Source organism: Pituophis catenifer, unplaced genomic scaffold, assembly GCF_029215685.1.
Source record: "Pituophis catenifer annectens isolate HBS135680 unplaced genomic scaffold, rPitCat1.0.hap2 SCAF_3, whole genome shotgun sequence".
NCBI classification, from domain to species: domain Eukaryota; kingdom Metazoa; phylum Chordata; class Lepidosauria; order Squamata; family Colubridae; genus Pituophis; species Pituophis catenifer.
In genome coordinates, this window is record NW_027256883.1 from 160,508,006 (window position 1) to 160,527,752 (window position 19,747).

Sequence of the window (19,747 nt, forward strand, 5' to 3'; positions counted from 1 at the left end):
CATGAAAAGGGCCAGTTGTTCTACCAAGACACATAAGAAATTATCTGAACATGCTGCTCTGGGAATTCAGTATTTACAAGTTTGCTTAAAAATACTGCATTTTGTCCATGCAGTATTTTAGGAATGTAATGATGGCTAGGATCCAAATAATTTCCTGAGTAGGCAAAAGGGAATTATGATGGTATAAAAAAGTCAGAGGGCACCTGAATTTCTTCCAATTCACTTTCCTTAGGATTTAGTCCTTTATATATCCATTCCTACCATAACATCCCAGATGTCTTAAATGTGAATAGTGACTTTGGAAGGATGAGAGAGACTCTAGTAAATATTATGTAAGGAGAATCATGAAATAAAATCCATGTATACATCTCTTGTTCCAATTGGTTTATGCTACAAATTTTTGGTTGCTTCTGGAGTGAAAAATCAACGACTTGCATATTTTTAATTTTAGTGAGGTAATCAGTTCTACTACTAGAGCATAGCTTTCAAACCCATTTCCATGTAAATACTTTTTAAAAAGCAAATTATCCATTACAATAGATGTGGCATGAAATGGTTTATGGCTTCTTTAAATCCCATGCATCATCACATCAGAGTGATAGCCTCCTTGGAAATAGTTCATTTTGGAAATGTTCCCCATAATATATTTTTAAAAAATAGTTGCTTGTATGAATTAAATAGAGAAAAGTATGATATACAACATATATCTTATGCTGTACTATTAAAGGCACTAGGTTTTTGGGTTTTTTTGAAAAAAAAATTATTTATTTTTAAACATAAAACAGCATCTTTTTAGAGCAAGGGTTTGATCTGGTATAAAATAAGTATAAATTCCAAATTTCATCAGTTAACATTTTAAAGGGAAAAAAAAAGAAAAAAAAAAGAAAACATCTAAACCCAATTTTTATCATTCAATCTAACATCTTATTCTAACATTTAATATTTTATTATGTAATCACCCTAAATCTTAAACTTCAAATCTAAACAGCTCTTTATAACATTCATTTATCATTTTAACAATCAGTATTTCATATATTTTCCTTACTTCAAAGACCCAAATCAAGTCAATGTTTCTTTTAACTCACATCTAATAATCAACATAAAGTATTTTATTCCTCTCTTAAGAATATTTCAAAATAAGAAATAAGAATATTTCAAAGTAAGAGCCTTGATAGTACAAGGGTTTAGTGCACCCTCTTATTAACACAGCTGCCTGCAATTTCTGCTGGTTCGAATCTCTCCAAGGCTCAAGGTTGACTCAGCCTTCCATCCTTTCTAAGGTAGGTGAAATGAGGACCCAGTTTGTGGGGGCAATAAGCTGACTTTGTATAAAATATACAAAAGAATGAAGGCTATTGCTTAAAGCATTGTAAGCCGCCCTGAGTCTCCGGAGAAGGGCGGCATATAAATCAAATTAAAAAAAAAAAATCAGTAACTGTTCTTCAAAAATATCTCCTTCACTCCTCCTAGGTTTATTTTTAGCTGGATTGCAGCTTAATTAGCTGGTTTCCAGGGATGCTTTCCTCCGCTCCTAACCTTATTTGTTGGCTGGATCACAGTTTAGTTGTAACTGCTTTCCAACATTTTCTCCTTCACTCCTCCTAGGTTTATTTTTGGCTGGATAACAGCTTTTCAGCTGTTTTCCAGGGATGCTTCCCTCCACTCCTAACCTATATTTCGCTGGTTCACAGTTTAGCTTTAACTGCTCCCCAGTATTGTCTCCTCCTCTCCTCCTAAGTTTATTTTTAGCTGGTTCACAGCATAATTTGCTGTTTTCCAGGGATGCTTTCCTCTACTCCTTACCTTATATTTAACTGGTTCACAGTTTAGCTTTAACTGGTCCCCAGCATTGTCTCCTCTACTCCTCCTAAGTTTACTTTTGGCTGGTTCACAACTTAATTAGCTGTCTTCCACTCCTTACCCTATATTTGACTGGTTCGCAGTTTGGCTCTCACTGCTCTCCAACATTGCCTCCTCCGCTCCTCCTAGGTTTATTTTTGGCTGGTTCACAACCTAATCAGCTGTTCTCCAGAAATGTTTTCCTCCGCTCCTAACCTTATATTTGACTAATTCACAATTTAGCTTTAATCATCTGATCCCCAAAATCATACTTCTTTGCCAATTTAAACTAATAATGTGTTTAGTATATATCTTCTTTCCTACTCTCTCCTAGACTATTAATTTTCTTTAAATTTCTCCCATTTCTTATTTGTTTCTTGTTTTTCTATATAAAACAACATTTTAAACCATTTTAAAAACCCATTTACCATAGTTATAAAATCCATAAACAAATCTTATTAATATTCAACAATTCATTCCCATTCTCTTATTTACTGTAGAAAAACATCATTTTAAACCACTTTCAAATCCATTTTCTGCAACCATTGAAACGCTTATTAATATTTTTTTTGAGAAATTCTTTCAAAATATCCACATTTTTTGTAGTTTTTCTATAATCACATTTTCCCCACCTTGAAAATCACTTCTCTTAATAATAGTAATGAAAGGTAAAAATAGGAAAGAAAAAGGGAGAAGAAAAAAGGAATAAAAGTATAGCAGAAAAAATCAAAAAGAAAGATTCAAAAAGAGAAAGAGAAAAAAAAGGAAAACAAAAAGAGAGGAATATAATAGGAGGATATTAAAAAAAGGAAAGAAAAAGTAGAAAAGAGAAAGAAGCAGGAGGAATGCTCCTCCTTACATTATTTAGACATCAATTACATAGAAAGTATTTACATCAATTTTAATCAAACTGTGGTACTTTTCTCATCTTGCTACCCAGTATATTCCGGTTTTCTTTCTCCAATCTGTCCAAACTTTCTTTTTTTTTTCTTTTCAGTTCCAATATCAATAAAATTATAAAAACTAAAGGATTTGGTTCTTTTGTATTCCATATATGGTATCATCATGTCTTCTTGTGGGGCTCCGCCCTTCCCTTATGTTAGAACACCATTAATCAGCTATTTTAATTGTTCCAATTAATTTCTTCTTTCCAACTGTCCATAAGTAGTCCAAAGACAGTTTAAGTACATCTAAAATCAAGCCTCCTTAATTTTTCCTCAAAATAATTCAATTCTGGAAGCAAGAGACAAAGTTTCTTCTTTAAACAGCAAACTTTCCACAGTTGCAATTTGCACTTTCATTCTCTCAGCCATTTTAACTTCCTCCGCTTGTTATTCTCATAGCTTTAAAAAAACATTCTGCTTGTTTCCTCTTCTCCTTCTTCCCCTTCCAAGCTAGTCCATTCTCATTAAAGACCAAAAAAATATCAAATTTTAAATCCATCCAAAGGGACGTTAAATTCCAAAAGCAGTCAATTGGTGCTATTGTTCTTTAATGGGTCTTCTCCTTGTTAATTGTTTAAATTCTTTGCCCAAATAGTTCTTAGCCGCTGTTAGAGCCAGGGCATTATTAGTATTTAAATCTTTGAAGACTGCTCTCGCCTGGGCTAATCCTACTCACCCGGCATTCAAACATCTTGCTCCTGTGTGTCCTCCTGCACTTTGCTTGTCCTGGCTGCCGAAGCTTTGGGGCAGCCACCATGGCTGCCTCTCCCACCACCGCCAGCATAGAGGGCAATCCTCCTGCCCCGAGGAACCTGCCCGTTCCTCTCGGCCGTCCAAGGGGTCCCTCTCTAATCCCCTGTCCCTCCAGGACAGGGTAGTTCTGCAGACCTGCCAGCGGTGGCTTAAAAGATGGGGTTTTCACGGGGTTCCAAAGAGCCCCGCTATTTCCCTTCCACTCGCCGTGGTGCCAACCAGAGGTCACCCAAGGCACTAGATATTTGATTTTCAATGTTTGCCCAATTGAATCAACTACTGTGTTTCCCCAAAAATAAGACCCTGTCTTATATTTTTTGAACCCTGAAATAAGCACTTGGCCTTATTTTCGGAGAGGTCTTATTATTTTGGGACACGTGGAGCAAGATGGGGCTCCTCTTGCCATCTTACCTGATTTCCAGCTCTGCGTTTAAATATTTTTGGGGAAGGCTTATTTTTGGGGAGATGCTTATTTTAGGGTTGCGCTCAAAAGCCCGATTGGGCTTATTATCAGGGGATGCCTTATTTTCAGGGAAACAGGGTAATTATGTTATGTGCTGTCAACATAAAACTGATCATACAACATTTGCTTATTTTTAAGTTTCATATCACTAATCAATCCTTTGTGTTTTACGATTTGTTTTTCAATTTCTTCAGCTAAATTAAGCTGAATAATACATTGAAATAAATAAATATTCCTAATGTTTTGTCTTGAAAGGCTGAGCACTTTATGTCCTTACATTGTGAACTGGGATTTCCTGATAAGAAAAATCTTTCAGAAAATGTTTCATTACTATCGTGACTTTTAATAAAAGTTTTATATGTTGATATTCTTAATTTCACACTTATTATCCTTTTGTCATAAGTCTAGAATGGAAGAGCAGGGATATTTATTGCTCAGGTTAAATTAACCTGGTAAATATATTTTCCGTTTATTTATCTCTCTTATATTTGTACCTTAGAGCAGGTATCTTGCACAACTTATGTTACATTACTTTTATATTTTAGCTGTCAAGCTTTGAAGCTTGACATTAGCTCTCTAACGCTATTCAAGCCTTGGTATGTTTTCTCTTCTTTTTGAACTCCTGAACTTTTTTGGAATTTGCACCGTTAATTGCCACTTATCAAAATTATTCAGGTCTGGAAAGATTACCCTAAGTAATTGATTTACAGAAATAATATTTACCTTTAGCAATCACCATTCTCAGTTGGCAGTCACCACTGTACGATTTCATATGATATTGATGATATAAACTGAAGTTCAAAACAATACTATCATAAATAATATGAGAATATGAAGATCTTCTGAATGCTGGGCATTTTAAATTTATTAAAAGAAATATCTGGAGCTCCAAATCTTAAATCGTTAGATTTTTTAACATATTTCTGATGCTTTAATAGTCATCCTATCTGCAACACTAGTGTGTTATATACTGAACTGGAGTATATAAAGTATTCTAACAAGGTCTTGGGTTTGTTCCAAACTGTTAGTTTCCCAGAGCCCATCGTATATTTTGACAGAAAACAACCAACAAATAATCAAAGAACTATACTTTTTACAATAATTCCAACCGACTGTGTATTTCTGATATTTACAGAAGTATAGATGAATATTTTAAACTTCTTTTAAGTTTACTTTCATTTCTTTTTAAGTTTTCCAACATTTATGATACAGGTTGCAAAAATTGCTTATTTGTGGTTAAATAGCCAAATTCCAGTAATAAAGTATTTTCTTGTCAGCAGCTAAAGCATGAAAGAGAATATACCCAGATTTTTTTTAAAAAAATCCCCAAAGACTTTAAAGGGAAAGAACATTATCAGTTTTACAATATGCCTGAATGTTTTAAAATGCTGAATTGTCCGGAATAAGCAAACATGGCTATAGCATATTGGTAAATCACTTCCACTTGGCAGAAAAACTAAACAAATCATGAACCTTTCATCCTTTGTTTGTTTAGCATTTTTTCCAAACCAGCATCCCTGGTTTATTTCTCAATTAACAAGTCAGAATAAAACCAGACAAATTAAAAAGTTTATCTTATCATGACTAAAGTGTTCCATCATTTTTCACGAATTTATATTCAGGTTGTTTCTCCATGAGACTTGCTGCCACAGATATGGAAACAAAATCAGGAACAACCAGCAGCAGCAAAGCAAGTCAGACCATTTTCTTATACGTCTACTTTCTGTTTCCATGGAAATGGAAAGACACAGGGAAAAATGATAAGAACGATATCCAGTTTTTTTCCTATCTCAAACTGCCATGCTATACAATCACTGGGGGTGGGGGGGCAGTGGGAAGCAGCCACTGAAAGGAACAACAAGGAATGAATATGGGGTCATATTTCAGCAGAAAACTGACCTGGGCTAGAAAAAACAGTTATTGAACAATTTGCAAGAAGAGAAATTGAAGGGATTCTCAATCCGTGGATTGCAATCCTTCAACAAATGTGCGGCAGGTTACACTCACTCCTAATCCGCTGGTACAGGGCTGGGCCAAATGAATTATTCACATATTGAGTTTCTTATCTGACAGCTTTTGTGAAAGAAAAGACTATTACCATGAGTATAAAGGACACTGAAGAGAGGCCCAGCCCTGGGATCAAATTCTGACAGAAATCCAGTTGTAGTTGGAAAGCTTGACTTGCCCAGACACACTAAATCACTGCCACAATTCACCAGGACCAACCAACAGCTGTCTTGTCCAGGCAAAACAGAAGTTTTGTCAGAGAGCACGTTCCAAGTGTTTTTGTTATGGGAGAGGAAGGTCACACAAATTTATTTCTTATTTTAGGAAATTGAGGCACCACAAGGTTTGAGGATCTTTGACTTAGTAATTTGTAGATTTCAGAGCTGTAGTGTTTAGGAAGCCTGATCTATATTTGCCAACAAGCAGAAGGTGTGAAGAACTTTGCAAGAACTTCTACAACAGATGCTAACAGAGAGCAGATATTACAATTTGATTACACAAATAATCTATTGCTACAAATCAGGTATGAAGAGTCCCAAATCCAGTCCCCAGTTTTTTATTTATAGGCTCTCAGATGAGGGATTGAGAAAGTCTACTGCCTTAGGCCATGGAGACCTGTTATCAAATCAATTCATAAATATACTAATGATGTGGTTCCAAATATGCCATTCTTATAGTATAATAATAATAAGTATTCAAATATTTTTTCTAATTTCTTTAGAACAAAATGTTCTCTTTTCAATTATGCTTACATTCAATCTTTAGGAGACATATTTAAAATTTAGATACACAAGTATACCTATTGTTTGATGTGTTAGATTTTCATCATAACCAATTAAGTCTTTTCCATTTAATATCTAAGCTGCCCCTGCTGTTTATTCTTCATTAGCTGCTTATTGAAAAAGTTGCCGAGAGGAAGTTAACCAAACAATAATCTAAAAAAAGGGGACACACTTCTTTTCTTTGTTTTGACCTGTTCCCCAATGATAAGAAGCATCTGTATTATACAGGTTCAGATACATTTGTTGCTTGGAAAAAGAAATGGTAGGTGGAAAGAAAAAAACATAAAACATTTTAATTTCTGCTAACTTTCCTGAAATGGGCGTTGGTCTTACTAGCTGGGCTGGCTTGAGTTTAATTTTAAATTGATTTTAAATTGGGTTGTTTTAATTTACGGCCAAAATATTTAATTATTTTAATACTGTTTTTAAATTTTGTATGCTCTGGTTTTACTTTGGCTGTGTACCGCCCTGAGTCCTTTTTGGAGAAGGGTGGTATAGAAATTTAATTAATTAAATAAATAAATAAATAAATAAATAAATAAATAAATAAATAAATAAATAAATAAATACGCCCTTTCTGTGATAGGTGGGCACGGCAGTTTGCCTGGGAGTGACACTGCCTTGCTCCAATGAGACCGAGTCTGCTGTAAAGTTCTTAAGTCCCGCCCCTTCCTGTGTAGTTCAGTTTTGAGACGAAGTAGATCAGCAGACTGTCGTGTCTGGAAAATTAAAATATACATGAGACTGCCAACCATCCCCATGCCCGGGGAACGGCTCAACAGGGAGGGGCTGCCTGCCGTGCCCACCTATCACAGAAAGGGCATATCAGGTAAGACCAACGCCCATTCTCATGACAGTGGGCACGGCAGTCATGCCTAGGATATACCAAAGCCAATGTCCTATAGGGTGGGATCAGGCCGGATCCGGGAAGCAGTTTCCAGATGCACTCCTTGCAACACCCTCCTTCCAAATGCCGCATCAGCCGAGGCGTAAGTATCCAACCGGTAATGCCGGATAAACAGAGTAGAAGAGGACCAGTTGCCACCCTGCAAACTTCCTCCAGGGGGGCCCTAGTGGACCAGGCTGCTGATGTGGCCACGCTCCTTGTGGAGTGGGCCGTAATATTCTGGGGAACCGGCAAGGCCTGGACTGAATACGCCGTAGCTATGGTAGCTCTGATCCACCGGCCAATGGCCGAAGAAGACAGCTTGGCGCCCATGGACGAGGGCTGGAAGGCAACAAATAGGGCTTCCGTGCGACGGAAAGAAGATGTGCAGGCAATGTAGATCTTGAGGGCTCTGCGAACGTTAGAGTGTGCCATGCCCTTTCTAGTCGGTGCTGAGGAGAAGGGCAGAAATTGGGAAGAACAAGTTCCTGCGATCTGTGAAAGACTGAGTTGATCTTGGGAATAAACGCCGGATCCAGACGCAGGACCACCTTGTCCGCATGAAAAATATACAGATCTTGGCGGCCCAACAGGGCCAACTCCGAAATCCGGCGGGCTGAGGGCTACCAGGAAAGAGACCTTGAATGATAGAAATTTGAGGTCCACCTCCCGAAGAGGTTCAAAAGGGTGTCTAGTGAGTGCTGACAATATCTTGGTAAGGTCCCATGTAGGGAACCTGTGTATAACTGGAGGCCTGAGGTTTGTAGCTCCACGTAAAAAACTGAATCAAAGGCTCTTTAGACAGTGTGACAGCTGACGAGTAAGACAGAATAGATGAAATTGCTGATACCTGGCGCCATAGAGTATTCGGAGAGAGACCTGAAGAGAAACCGTCTTGTAGGAAACCAAGGATCTGAACTACCGATGCTGACGTGGGAACGATACTGCGTCATCTACACCATTTGGAGAAAGCAGTAGTAGATCCACGTCGAGAGGCTTGAATGGTTGCAATGACATCCGGCGGAACCTGAGCTTCCGTCAAGAGGAACCGCTCAATCTCCAGACAGCTAGCTGGAAGGACTGAGGATCTGGATAAACTAGCCGTCCTTGTAGCAGCGACACCTGACTGTCGGGAATCCTCCAGGGAGGGGCCACCGACAGGGATACTAGGTCCGCGAACCAAGGATGACGAGGCCAATGGGGGGCCACCAGCACCAGTTCTGCCCTCTCTCTGATGAGTTTCTGGACCACCTTGGCTACAAGAGGGAAGGGAGGAAAGGCGTAGAGAAGGATTCCCTTTGGCCACGGGTTGCGTAAGGTGTCGACTGTTTCCGCTTCCTGAGCAGGGAAATGGGAAAAGAAACGGGGTAGTTGATGGTTGACTGCTGAGGCGAACAGATCCACTTGAGGATGGCCGAACCGTCTGGAAAGCTCCTGGAATAGCCGAGGGTGTAGGCTCCACTCTGCCAGGTCAATTGGATTGTGGCTGAGGGAGTCTGCTAGAACATTGGACACCCCCGAAATGTGTTCTGCTCAGAGGGATATTAGGTGGGACTCGGCCCAGAACCCCAGCCGAAGAGACTCCTGTAGGAGAGCTCGGGAACGGGTCCCCCCCTGTCTGTTTATGTGTGCTTTGGCAGCGATGTTGTCCGTGAGGACTAGGACATCCCTGCCCTCGACCTGGGCCAGGAATCCCTGAAGGGCGAGGAAGATCGTCCTGAGTTCTAGGAGATTTATGTTGAGGTCACATTCCGGAGGGGTCCACCTGCCCTTAATCATGTGCATCTCCAGATGAGCTCCCCAACCTACAAGGCTGGCATCCGTCGTGATGACTAACAGTTGAGGTTCCAGGAATGAGCAGCCCTTGGAGACATTCTCTGGTGTCCACCATTTGAGAGACTCGACGGCATTCGTGGTTAGGAAAACTTTAGCTGACACTGTATCAATTACAGATCCTAGGTGCTGAAGACGGGTAGAAGGAGTCAAATGACTCTTCTTCCAGTTAATGGAAAACCCATGAGTCCTTAAGATATCAAGAGATGTGGCAACAAGATGTGGATAACAAGAGAGTGATCAAACACAAAGAAATACATAGTATATGTTTATCAAAATGACAGAAAAGTTAAGCATACAGTCTAGTCTCTTTCCATAACATTAGCAGAAGTAGAAAAATTTTAAAAGGATGCTATTTAATTTATATATGTCATAAATTGAGATGTTAACAAACCAAACAGAACATCATATGACCTTCCAATCATTAAGATCACATACAAAATATACTATTCAAATACTATTAGTTATACCGATTGTAGTACATCTTTTTATTTCCTATCAGGCTACATTGAAAGATGTCAGCTTAGGGTGTGCCCAAGTACCTGGGAATACATCTCACCAGGTCACATGAGACTAACTTCTTAAAAAGTACACATTATATCATGGTTGTTATAGTCCACTATAATTCTATTTTCATACATTCACCCTTGTTATTTTTAACTCCCTTGAAATAATTTGGCATACTATTATTTAGATACCTCATATCACAATAATGAGATTATAGTAATAATTAAATTGAGATGTTATAGACAGTTTTATAACTGAGCAGGATGCTCAGAATCTGCACCCTTAAAAAATAGACTATTTTAACATTAACCCCTGAGAAAATGCTGCCACAAAAGTGATAGTAGACGAAAGCCAGTAAACCATCTTAATTTATCCTGATCAAATCATTACCTTTAAGTTCAGCTACAAAAAACAAAACAAAACCCACTAACATCACTTCAACAATATCCAACATATGAAAACTATTTATATAATATTCATATATCGGGAATGTTTATGTGACTAATACAGACATGGAATTTATTAGCTCATCATCATGCAATAAAATTGTATTAAACCCAGGAAATATAGAAAGGTGATACACTCAAATAAAGCAAAAAAGAAGTAAAGCTAATGCTGAAAGAGATTGTTCTCAGATTAATTCTGAATTAACTGTATTCCCTGTCTATAGTCGTATTCAGGATTTAATGAATTATTTAATAATCAAATACTATCTCCAAACTTAATGAAATACTGGAAAAGCAAAAACGAATTTGTGACAAGACTAGTCAAATCTTCCTGGATGTGGTAACCTCTCCATGTGCTGGGATACTCTTCTCTGAATTGTTTCTAAATTCATGCAACATTGATGCACTCATTGTATCTAAGTAGTTATGAATTATACATTATAATGTATGTAATATACTCATAAATATCAAATAATTCATCTATACAACCAATTCAAAACAATCTGACAAGTTACATAGATATGTAATAAGTTTGTGTAATGGTTCAGTTTTTAAAGCAAAAAAGCTACTTTGGACCATGTATGTAGCAACTCCTCTTTAAAGCAGGCACCATATTTCTGATTACAAGGTAATCAGCAACGCCATCCTAGGAAAAAGATACATTTAAGAATTCGCAGACAAATGTTTCATGTGTGTGCCTGCATAGCCTTTGAATACAAAGTGCTGCACAGCTTTAATACATAAGCTAAAGAAAAGAGGAAATGACAACAACATACCTCTCTACATATAGAATAAAAGTCCACTTGAAACAAAGGCAGAGGACATATAGAACTCCCAAATACCTATGCACAATTTTTAATAGCATGAATTATAGCCATAACCATGAAAATGCCTTTATGTATCAAAAGTAGAAAATGTACAAATTGTTTAAATGTTCAAATAATTAGTCTTATAACAAAAATATTGAAAAAAGAGCTGTAATTTAATATTATAGCTCATGAAACACCACAACAGTTGTTTGAGTTTTCCTTAGGTTATTCTAAAGAGATAAAACTTTTAAAAATATGAAAATTATTTAGCTATAAATCAACAGATTCTTGGCTGGCTTACGCAATGACTATACTTACTTGAATCCTCCCATCGGAGCAGATGCAGTTTCCAAGCTGAGTAATACAGAAATCCCAAGACCAGGAAGAGGCAGAGAGCAAGTAGCACGTTACGCATAAACACCAGAAGTCCCATCTTCATACGGAATAGCTTTTCTATAAAATCTGGGTGGGAAAAAAAAAGGAGGGTATTCTCAAATAGGTTATATATCATAAGATTAAGATGTTTGACTAGGACTGGAGAGACCAAGGTTCTGGTCTCACCTGGTGACTTTGAGCAAATTAGTTTCATTCAATCCAGCCAACTTTGCATGGATGTTGTTATGGGGACCAATTGAAGGAAAGAACCTTATGTAGATCAACTTGAGTAGATCAACGTGAGCCAAGGTGATGCAGTGGTTAGAGTGCAATACTGCAAGCTACTTCAGCTGACTGCTAGCTGCAGTTCGGCAATTCAAATCTCACTGGCTCAAGGTTGACTCAGCCTTCCATCCTTCCAAGGTGGGTAAAATGAGGACCCAGATTGTTGGGGGCAATATGCTGACTCTGTAAACCACTTAGAGAAAGCTATAAAAGCACTATGAAGCGGTATATAAGTCTAAGTGCTGTTGTTATTGAGTTCCTAGACAAAAGTTGGGATATACAGTAATTCTAACAAAGAAATAAATTAAAAAACCAACTATGTTTAAGTTATCTAAGCATGTGCCATTCCCAACACATATAATATCCAGACATACTTATTCATGACACCCGAGTGGAAGTAAGTTTTGTGAAATAAACAGGATGCATTTCTCAGTAATTTGCTGCTTTTCCAAGCGTGATTCAGAAATGCTGCTGCTAGGTGTTATTAGAAAGCTTAATCTGAAGAACCTGTTCGCTATTGAATTCTTTCTCAGGAACATACTGTTTTGGTTACTTAAAACAATACCCAAAGTAAATTGTCATGCAAAAAAAAATATTTCACAGAACTAAGAAATGACACTGGAAAAGACAGTATAACCAATACCTCTTAATTATATAACTACTTAAACATAATTATTTTAATATAAAGTTGTAACAACCCATTTTTCCTCTACTGTAAATATATCACAGTATGTATTAAGGTGATCCACATTTTTTGTAATAGTAACAATAGGATAGGTACTATAAACTAATATTAAGCTACACTGACTTGTATGGTGGTTGCAAAGTATTTCTCATTAGACCCTGGAAAATTAGCATCATGTTGCTCATGTCATGATGTAACAAGAATAATTGCTTGCTGAGATATGGAAGATGCAAATCTGCTATTCTAGAATGGACTACTAACTTTATGCATGAGTCACTGTGGTTAAATTGGTAAGTTGTGTAAGAATCACAAGAACGAATATTTTGGAGGAATTGTTCATTTGCATTATTTGGGACCAGCAACATACAGACGTAAATCAAGAGACAGAACTGAACCACAAGTTTAATCACATGCCTGTCCTTCCTCTGTCTTCCCTTTAACAAGAGCAGTTTGAGTAATCAATCAGAATAGAGCTGGGAGGGACCTTGGGGAGATCTTCTAGTCCAACCCCCTGTTCAAGCATGAGACCCTATACCTGGTACCATTTCAGATAGGTGGCTGTTCAGTCTTTTCTTAAAAATCTCCAGTGATGGAGCACCCACAACTTCTGAAGGCAAGCTATTCCACTGATTAATTGTCCTCACTGTTAGGAAGTTTCTCCTTAATTCCAGATTGTTTTTCTCCTTGATTAGTTTCCATCCATTGTTTCTTGTCTTGCCTTCTGGTGCTTTGGAAAATAAGTTGACCCCCCTCTGTCAACATTGAACCACTTTGTGAATCTTTTTGCGGCAGCCCCTCAAATACTGCAATACTGCTACCATGTCACCCCCTAATTCTTCTTTTCTCTAGACTGGCTATATTCAATTCCTGCAACCGTTCTTCAAACGTTTTTGTGTCCATGCCCTTAATCATCTTAGTTGCTCTTCTTTGCACTTTTTCCAAAGTCTCAACATCTTTTTTGCAATGTGGTGACCAAAACTGGATGCAGTATTCCAGATGTGGTCCGACTAAGGATTTATCAAGCGGTACTTAGCTAACTATTTCCTGTTTTGATCCAACACCATTCTAGAAAACTAGCTTAGTCAGGAAACTACAAAAATCCTAAAATAACTCATGGTTAAATGCACACTCATCAATGAAAGGACAGTGAGAAGAGGAAGCGCTCAATCCTGTTTTCAGTTCACTATCCCCTGCAGCAAAACTCCATCAGAGATTATATCTTGTTAAATTACAGATTAAAACCGCCTGGATGGGTACAGTATAATCTATTCTTCATTGTGTCCAATTTAGCTTTGCAATTTTATTAAAACATTTTAACAGAATACTGGCCAAACTGTTCTGAATTCCACAATAATCCCAGGGAAGCTGAAGCAATTATGGTGATAGTCATAATTTTTTGAACCGGATGTGAAATTTAGATAGACAATATGAATTGATTTCAGGGTAATTTGGCTAGATGTATACACACAGTAATGCTAAACCAAAATGAGGTTGTTTGGATTCAGTTTAACATGTCCTTTCATAAATTTTGATTTATGACTTAGTATGTTCTCAAGCCCAAACACAATGCTCGAGCAAACCATGAGAACAAAATATATGGCTAAAGTCACTAGACTGAGGCAATTGTTCTTTGCCCCACTTCACTTAGTCTTTGTTTACAGACTACGTGATGTAGGAGAATACAAGTAGGAATGAGAGCACTTTAGGAATTAAAAGATAGGTGTCTTTTGATCTTTCAGCAAAGAAATAAAAGCACCACTACCACTTCAGCCATGACTACACACAAGAACCCTGAAAAAGGCAACTTCATGTCAGCTGAATTCCAGCAGGTTGCCAAATCATGGCTTCAACTTTCCATAGTCTGTTTTCAAATACCTTCTCCAAACATGTGGCAAGTGAAAATGTCATGGGCTGGCTTTTCTGAGAGCACTCTGGTAGGAAAAAAAGAACATGTTCCATAAATAAATAAGCAATGCTGAAAGTTTCCTCCAACATCAAAGAACAGGACTGATGGTACCCCTCACCAAGATGCTATGAATGAGCAATTATAATTCCCCCCCTGAGCTCTGCTCCCTGCTAAGTATTTCCCCTGAACTTCAATATTCCATTTGACCAAATAACTAGGAAAAGCCATACCTTGAATGTCTCTATGCATCGTGCTGTTGCACTGTTTGTTGCTTCCTTCTCACCAATTTGCTGTGAAGATATTTCACCTGACAGTCAGATGAAGCTCCAAAGTTGCAACTGGACAAATTAGAAATCTAAATTTTCCATGGATCAGCTTCAGAAGGATACAGGTAGTCCTCAATTTACAACCCTTCTTTTAGTGACCAAAGTTACAACGGCACTGAAAAAGTGACTTATGACTGGTTTTTATACCTATGACCACTGCAGCTTCTCCATGGCCATGTGATCAAAATTCAGGTGCTTGACAACTTCATGTATTTATGACAGCTTCACTGTCCCAGAGTCATATGGTCACCATTTGTAACCTTCCCAGTTGGCTTCTGACAAGCAAAGTCAATGTGGAAAGCCAGGTTCACTTAACAACTGCATGATTCACTCAACTACTTCAATGATTTGCTTAACAATTGTGGCAAAAAGGGTGTAATGTGGGGCAAAACAACTGCCTTAACAATGGAAATTTTCAGCTCAATTGTGGTCATAAGTCAAGGACTACCTATGTAGGCAATGCCATTACTGCAATAGTGTACCATTGCTGAAATAAAACAGAAACCTTCTAATCATAAGTTTGATAAGAGGCAGAGTTATTAAAAAAGGGTACCTCCAAGTCTCACTATTAGTGTTGTAACCCTTTCATAAAAGTCTAGGAAGCATATATACTCTCCTCAGCCACTTATCTCAATGATTCTCAAACTCTGATCTGACAATCACGAGGTAATTCCCCCATAGCCTTTCCATTTTCACCAATCAAAACTGGTAAGCTACCTGAGCCTCTTGCCTCCCCATATTCACCAAAAATCAACTGGCCAGACCAGGGCCATTTACTTCCTCTACCTGCCATCTCCCTGCATTCACTGCCAGTCAGTTGGCCAAACAAGAGCCAATTCACTAACTCAGCCCCACATCCCTGCATTTACCATCAATCAGCTACTCATCACTTCAGTACCCATCACTCAATATTTCCCACCAATTAATAATGGATTACCTGTAGTTCTGAAAACACTGATTTACTGAAAAATACGAAGGTGAATTCCCAAGCTCTTGAAGTCAAAAACAAGAAGGGATTATTGTTTATTTAATTGTGTGATTTTGGCACTTTCAAGAATCTACATTAGTTGTTCACATTCACAATTACACAAAGTTGAAGAAATGCTAGTTTAAATGAATAGGCACTCTATTCAGTTTTTAAAAAGCAGGACTGGCAGAACTAAACATTCTTATTTATTATTGCAAATTTACAAAGGCTGACATGTTGAAACTACCACACCCAAGTTCTTCTCATGTGTACTGCTCTTGAATCAGATCTTACACATTTCTTTTGTTTTCCTTAGCTAGATGTATGACTTTACATTTCTCCGTTAAATTTTATTCTTTTGTTTTCGCCCACTTTTCCAGCCAAATCTTACGGAATTTTTCCCCCTCTCTTTCTGGGTACAGAGTATAGTCCTTGACATACAGTCACAATTAGGACCAGAATTTCTGATGCTAAGCAAGCTGGTTAAGTGAGTCATGCCCAATTTTACCACCTTTTTGCTATGGTTGTTAAGTGAATTTGGTTTCTCCCATTGATTTTTTTTTTTTTTTTTTTTTTTGTGTAGAAGGCTGCAAATGACAATCATGGCATGGATGCTGCAACTATCATAAATACATGCTGGTTGCCAAATGCCAGATTTTGATCACATCATTGTGACAGTCGTAACTGTGAGGATTAGTTGTAAGTCACTTTTTTCAGTGCCATTGTAACTATGGACAGTCATAAAAGAATGGTTTTAAATCACGGATTACTTGTATTAGAAACTTCATCTTGTCCATTGCTTAATGAAAGAGCCGCATCTTAACTTCTCTTCAACCTTGTCTTGCTTGAGCCATTATGCTGTTTGTATGTGGCTTGAGCCTGACAAAGTTCTAACTGGATTTTTTTGGCCCAAAAAGTCAGTGGCCAGTAATCCTTGATCATTACAATAAGAGAAAATAACAGCCAATTATGATTGGAGAGTATTTGTCACTTCACTCAAAGGTCAAAGAGGACACACTAACTTTACATCCTGTACTCAAAATGTTCGATTTTGCTCTTCAAGAGACCCATAAAAAGTATAAGGTCCCTTAGAATTTACCAAGGATAGAGCATATAGATCTATTTGTAGTGATATGAACACGTACATCATGTGCTCAGCCATACATTTATTGGTAAATAAATAGTACCACAGAAACACAGACTCCAGTGGTCTTCCAGTTTAGTCAAGCAAACATTCTTTGGCAAAGCATCTTCCCTTTTAAAACCTTACACAATCGTCACCATGTTGAGATTTGTTTGGCCCCCAATCCTATTGGCATTTCACAACTGTTTGAAAACCAGTAAGTTCCCCCAACCACATAGGTTGGATGAGGTCATCACTGAGGTTTTCCTTGACATGATTGTGATTCTGTCTGAGTTTGATTGTCCTTGAGTGCAATTGTACTATTCTTGTGTTATTCTTGGGTACTGTTATATTGTTTTTATTTCATTGATTTTAATTCTAAATTCACCACTCAGAGTCACAATTGCAAAATAGACTATTCTGTAAATCGAAGTACAGGTAATCCTCAATTTACAACAGTTTGTTTAGTGACCATTAAAAGTTACACTGGCAGTCAAGAAAGTGACATGACTGGTTTTCACACCTATGACCATCACAGTATCCCCATAGTCGTGTGATCAAAATTCAGATGCTTGGCAACTGACTCATATTTATGATGGTTACAGTGTCCTGGGATCATGGATCACCTTTTGCAACCTTCTGACAAGCAAAGTCAATGTGGAAGCCAGATTCACTTAAGAACTGTGTTACTAAGTTAACAGCTGCAGTGATTCACTTAACAGCTGTGACAAGGTTGTAAAACGAGGGAAATGTCTCATTTAATGTCTCACCTAGCAACATAAATTTTGGGCTCAATTGTGGTTGTAAATAGAGGACTACTCATAATAAATAACTAAATAAACAAGTTCTGTGTGTGTCATGACATCTCTGAAACTTCTCATAGCTTAGATATGGAGTCCATACACATGACAGCATCCAAAGCAAACTCAAACTTCCAAAAGCAATAACAAAATCAGTTTTCAAAAGTAATTATTATCAAAGCCTCTTCGTATTCTTTTTGTGTACAAAATGGCTACAGTCACATTGTAAATTCAACTCCTAGTCTAGATCATTTATGGGAATTCATCATGAGGAAGTGCAAATGATTGCAAATAGGCCCCAAGAAATACAATTGCTTATGGCTGAACTGCAAGACGTCAAAACATAGCTGGAGGTTAAATGTCTGAATTGCCTTGTAAAAAATATTCACCTCAGTTGTAAAAACGATGTGAAAACATTACACCAAAGCTTTTTCTGACATCATACTCTAGTGTATGTGTCCATGTACATTCTATTTTATGTTTAACAAAGATGCAAGTGAGATTACACAGACCTTCATAAAATTAGAACAAGTTGATGAAACCCATAAGGAAAATCTCTGTTAGAAGAAGAAAATGATCAGATCCTTCTAGATACACTCTGACCAAAACTATTCTAAACTCTGTTAGCAATGGGTTTCCTGTCAGCTTATCTTCATCTGGACAAATGTCACTCTGAGTAGAAATAATGACTAAAAATGTTTGAATTGTTTCTACTTCTTAATATCACATAAGGTGTGGGTGGTGCATATTCTCAAGTTACTTTTACTTTTTGGGTCCTACTCCTGGCTCTTTAAACAAAACAGCTTGCTTTACAATTCAAATTGGCATTCTTTCACTTTGGGATCATTCAATAATACAGCTGGAGAATTTCTTTGGCTACTCAGTTATAGAGGCAAATAGTTCACCCAAGCAGTGGAAACACAAATGGACAAAACCTTAGGCATCAACAAATTAAATCAGTGTTCTGACCACCTCTGGCTATTTCAGAAGAAAGGACCCTTTTTTTAAAACATAAAAACTAGTCTCAGTCAAACCACCATCTCTCCTACTTAATAAGGACTACCTTACCCATTTCTTTCACTCCCGTTTTATTCCTTCCAAGCTGTCAATTTCAACCAATTCTACCCAGCAATTAATTCCAGGACCTCTGCGGGTTAAAAAACCAAACAAACAAACCACACACATACATACACACAAATCCTACCACAAATAAATAAGAATGGCTGATGGGGTGAACAGGAACTATCAGCCTGGTGAAATCGAGACCACATCCTAGATGGAATAACGAAACGAAGCGCCACGCAACTAGGATGACAAGGGCACCCATCTCGCCAAACGGGAACGAGTTGAACTACAAGACCATCTGAATAGCCGGGGCGGGGGAGGCGGAAAGGGTTATATTCTGAAGGAAGGCATGGATCTTCAGGGCCCTGGCAGGAAAGCAAGTTTTAGGAAGGAGAAATAGGCCATGGCAGCGCAAGGCGAAAAATCTCAGCGAGACGGGCATCTGACCAGGACCTAAATGGAGCGAAAGGCAGAAGGACGCAGAAGCGGAGCACTCTCTCACTTCTTCCTTCTTTACCGATTTTGAGATCGCATCCCTCCTCCGCGTTCTCTTGCTTACCAGAGTAGCGGGCCGATTCCGGCCACCTTTCCTGCGGGCTCGAGTTCTGTACGCCTTGCAACCCGCCATGCCGGGCCGAGCAACGGCGACAGTGGCCCTCACCGGCCTCTAGGGCAGGGGTCGATCGCCAATCACACACCAAGGCGGATCTTCTGACGGCCAATGGGGGAAGGCGAGGGGCGCTCTTCGCTGCAAGCCCCACGATTGCGGGGAGAGCGGTGGGATTCACGCTGCCCAATCAGGCACAAGAAGGGCTCCTTTCCCCCCCCCCTCAACTCAAGCTTACCAAGAAGGCGCACGGCTGTCCAATCAATGGAGACAAGGAGCGGAGGGAGCTAACAGGACGTCCAATCAGTTGGGCCACATTTTCTCTCCCCCGCCGCTCAT

The 19,747-nt window shown here is 38.4% G+C and overlaps 1 protein-coding gene across 1 annotated transcript in view; it reads right to left on the bottom strand.

Moving 5' to 3' along the window:
- The window catches only part of ST3GAL3 (ST3 beta-galactoside alpha-2,3-sialyltransferase 3), a 191,092-nt gene extending 171,661 nt beyond the window's left edge, over positions 1-19,431 (bottom strand). Inside the window, exons 1-2 of the mRNA XM_070939627.1 lie at positions 19,361-19,431; positions 11,588-11,731 (exon numbers count right to left, since the gene is read on the bottom strand). Of these exons, the coding sequence (XP_070795728.1) occupies positions 11,588-11,708 (121 nt within the window). The 5' untranslated portion in view covers positions 11,709-11,731; positions 19,361-19,431. The remainder of the gene's footprint in view (positions 1-11,587; positions 11,732-19,360) is intronic.
- Between the last annotated feature and the right edge of the window lie 316 nt (positions 19,432-19,747).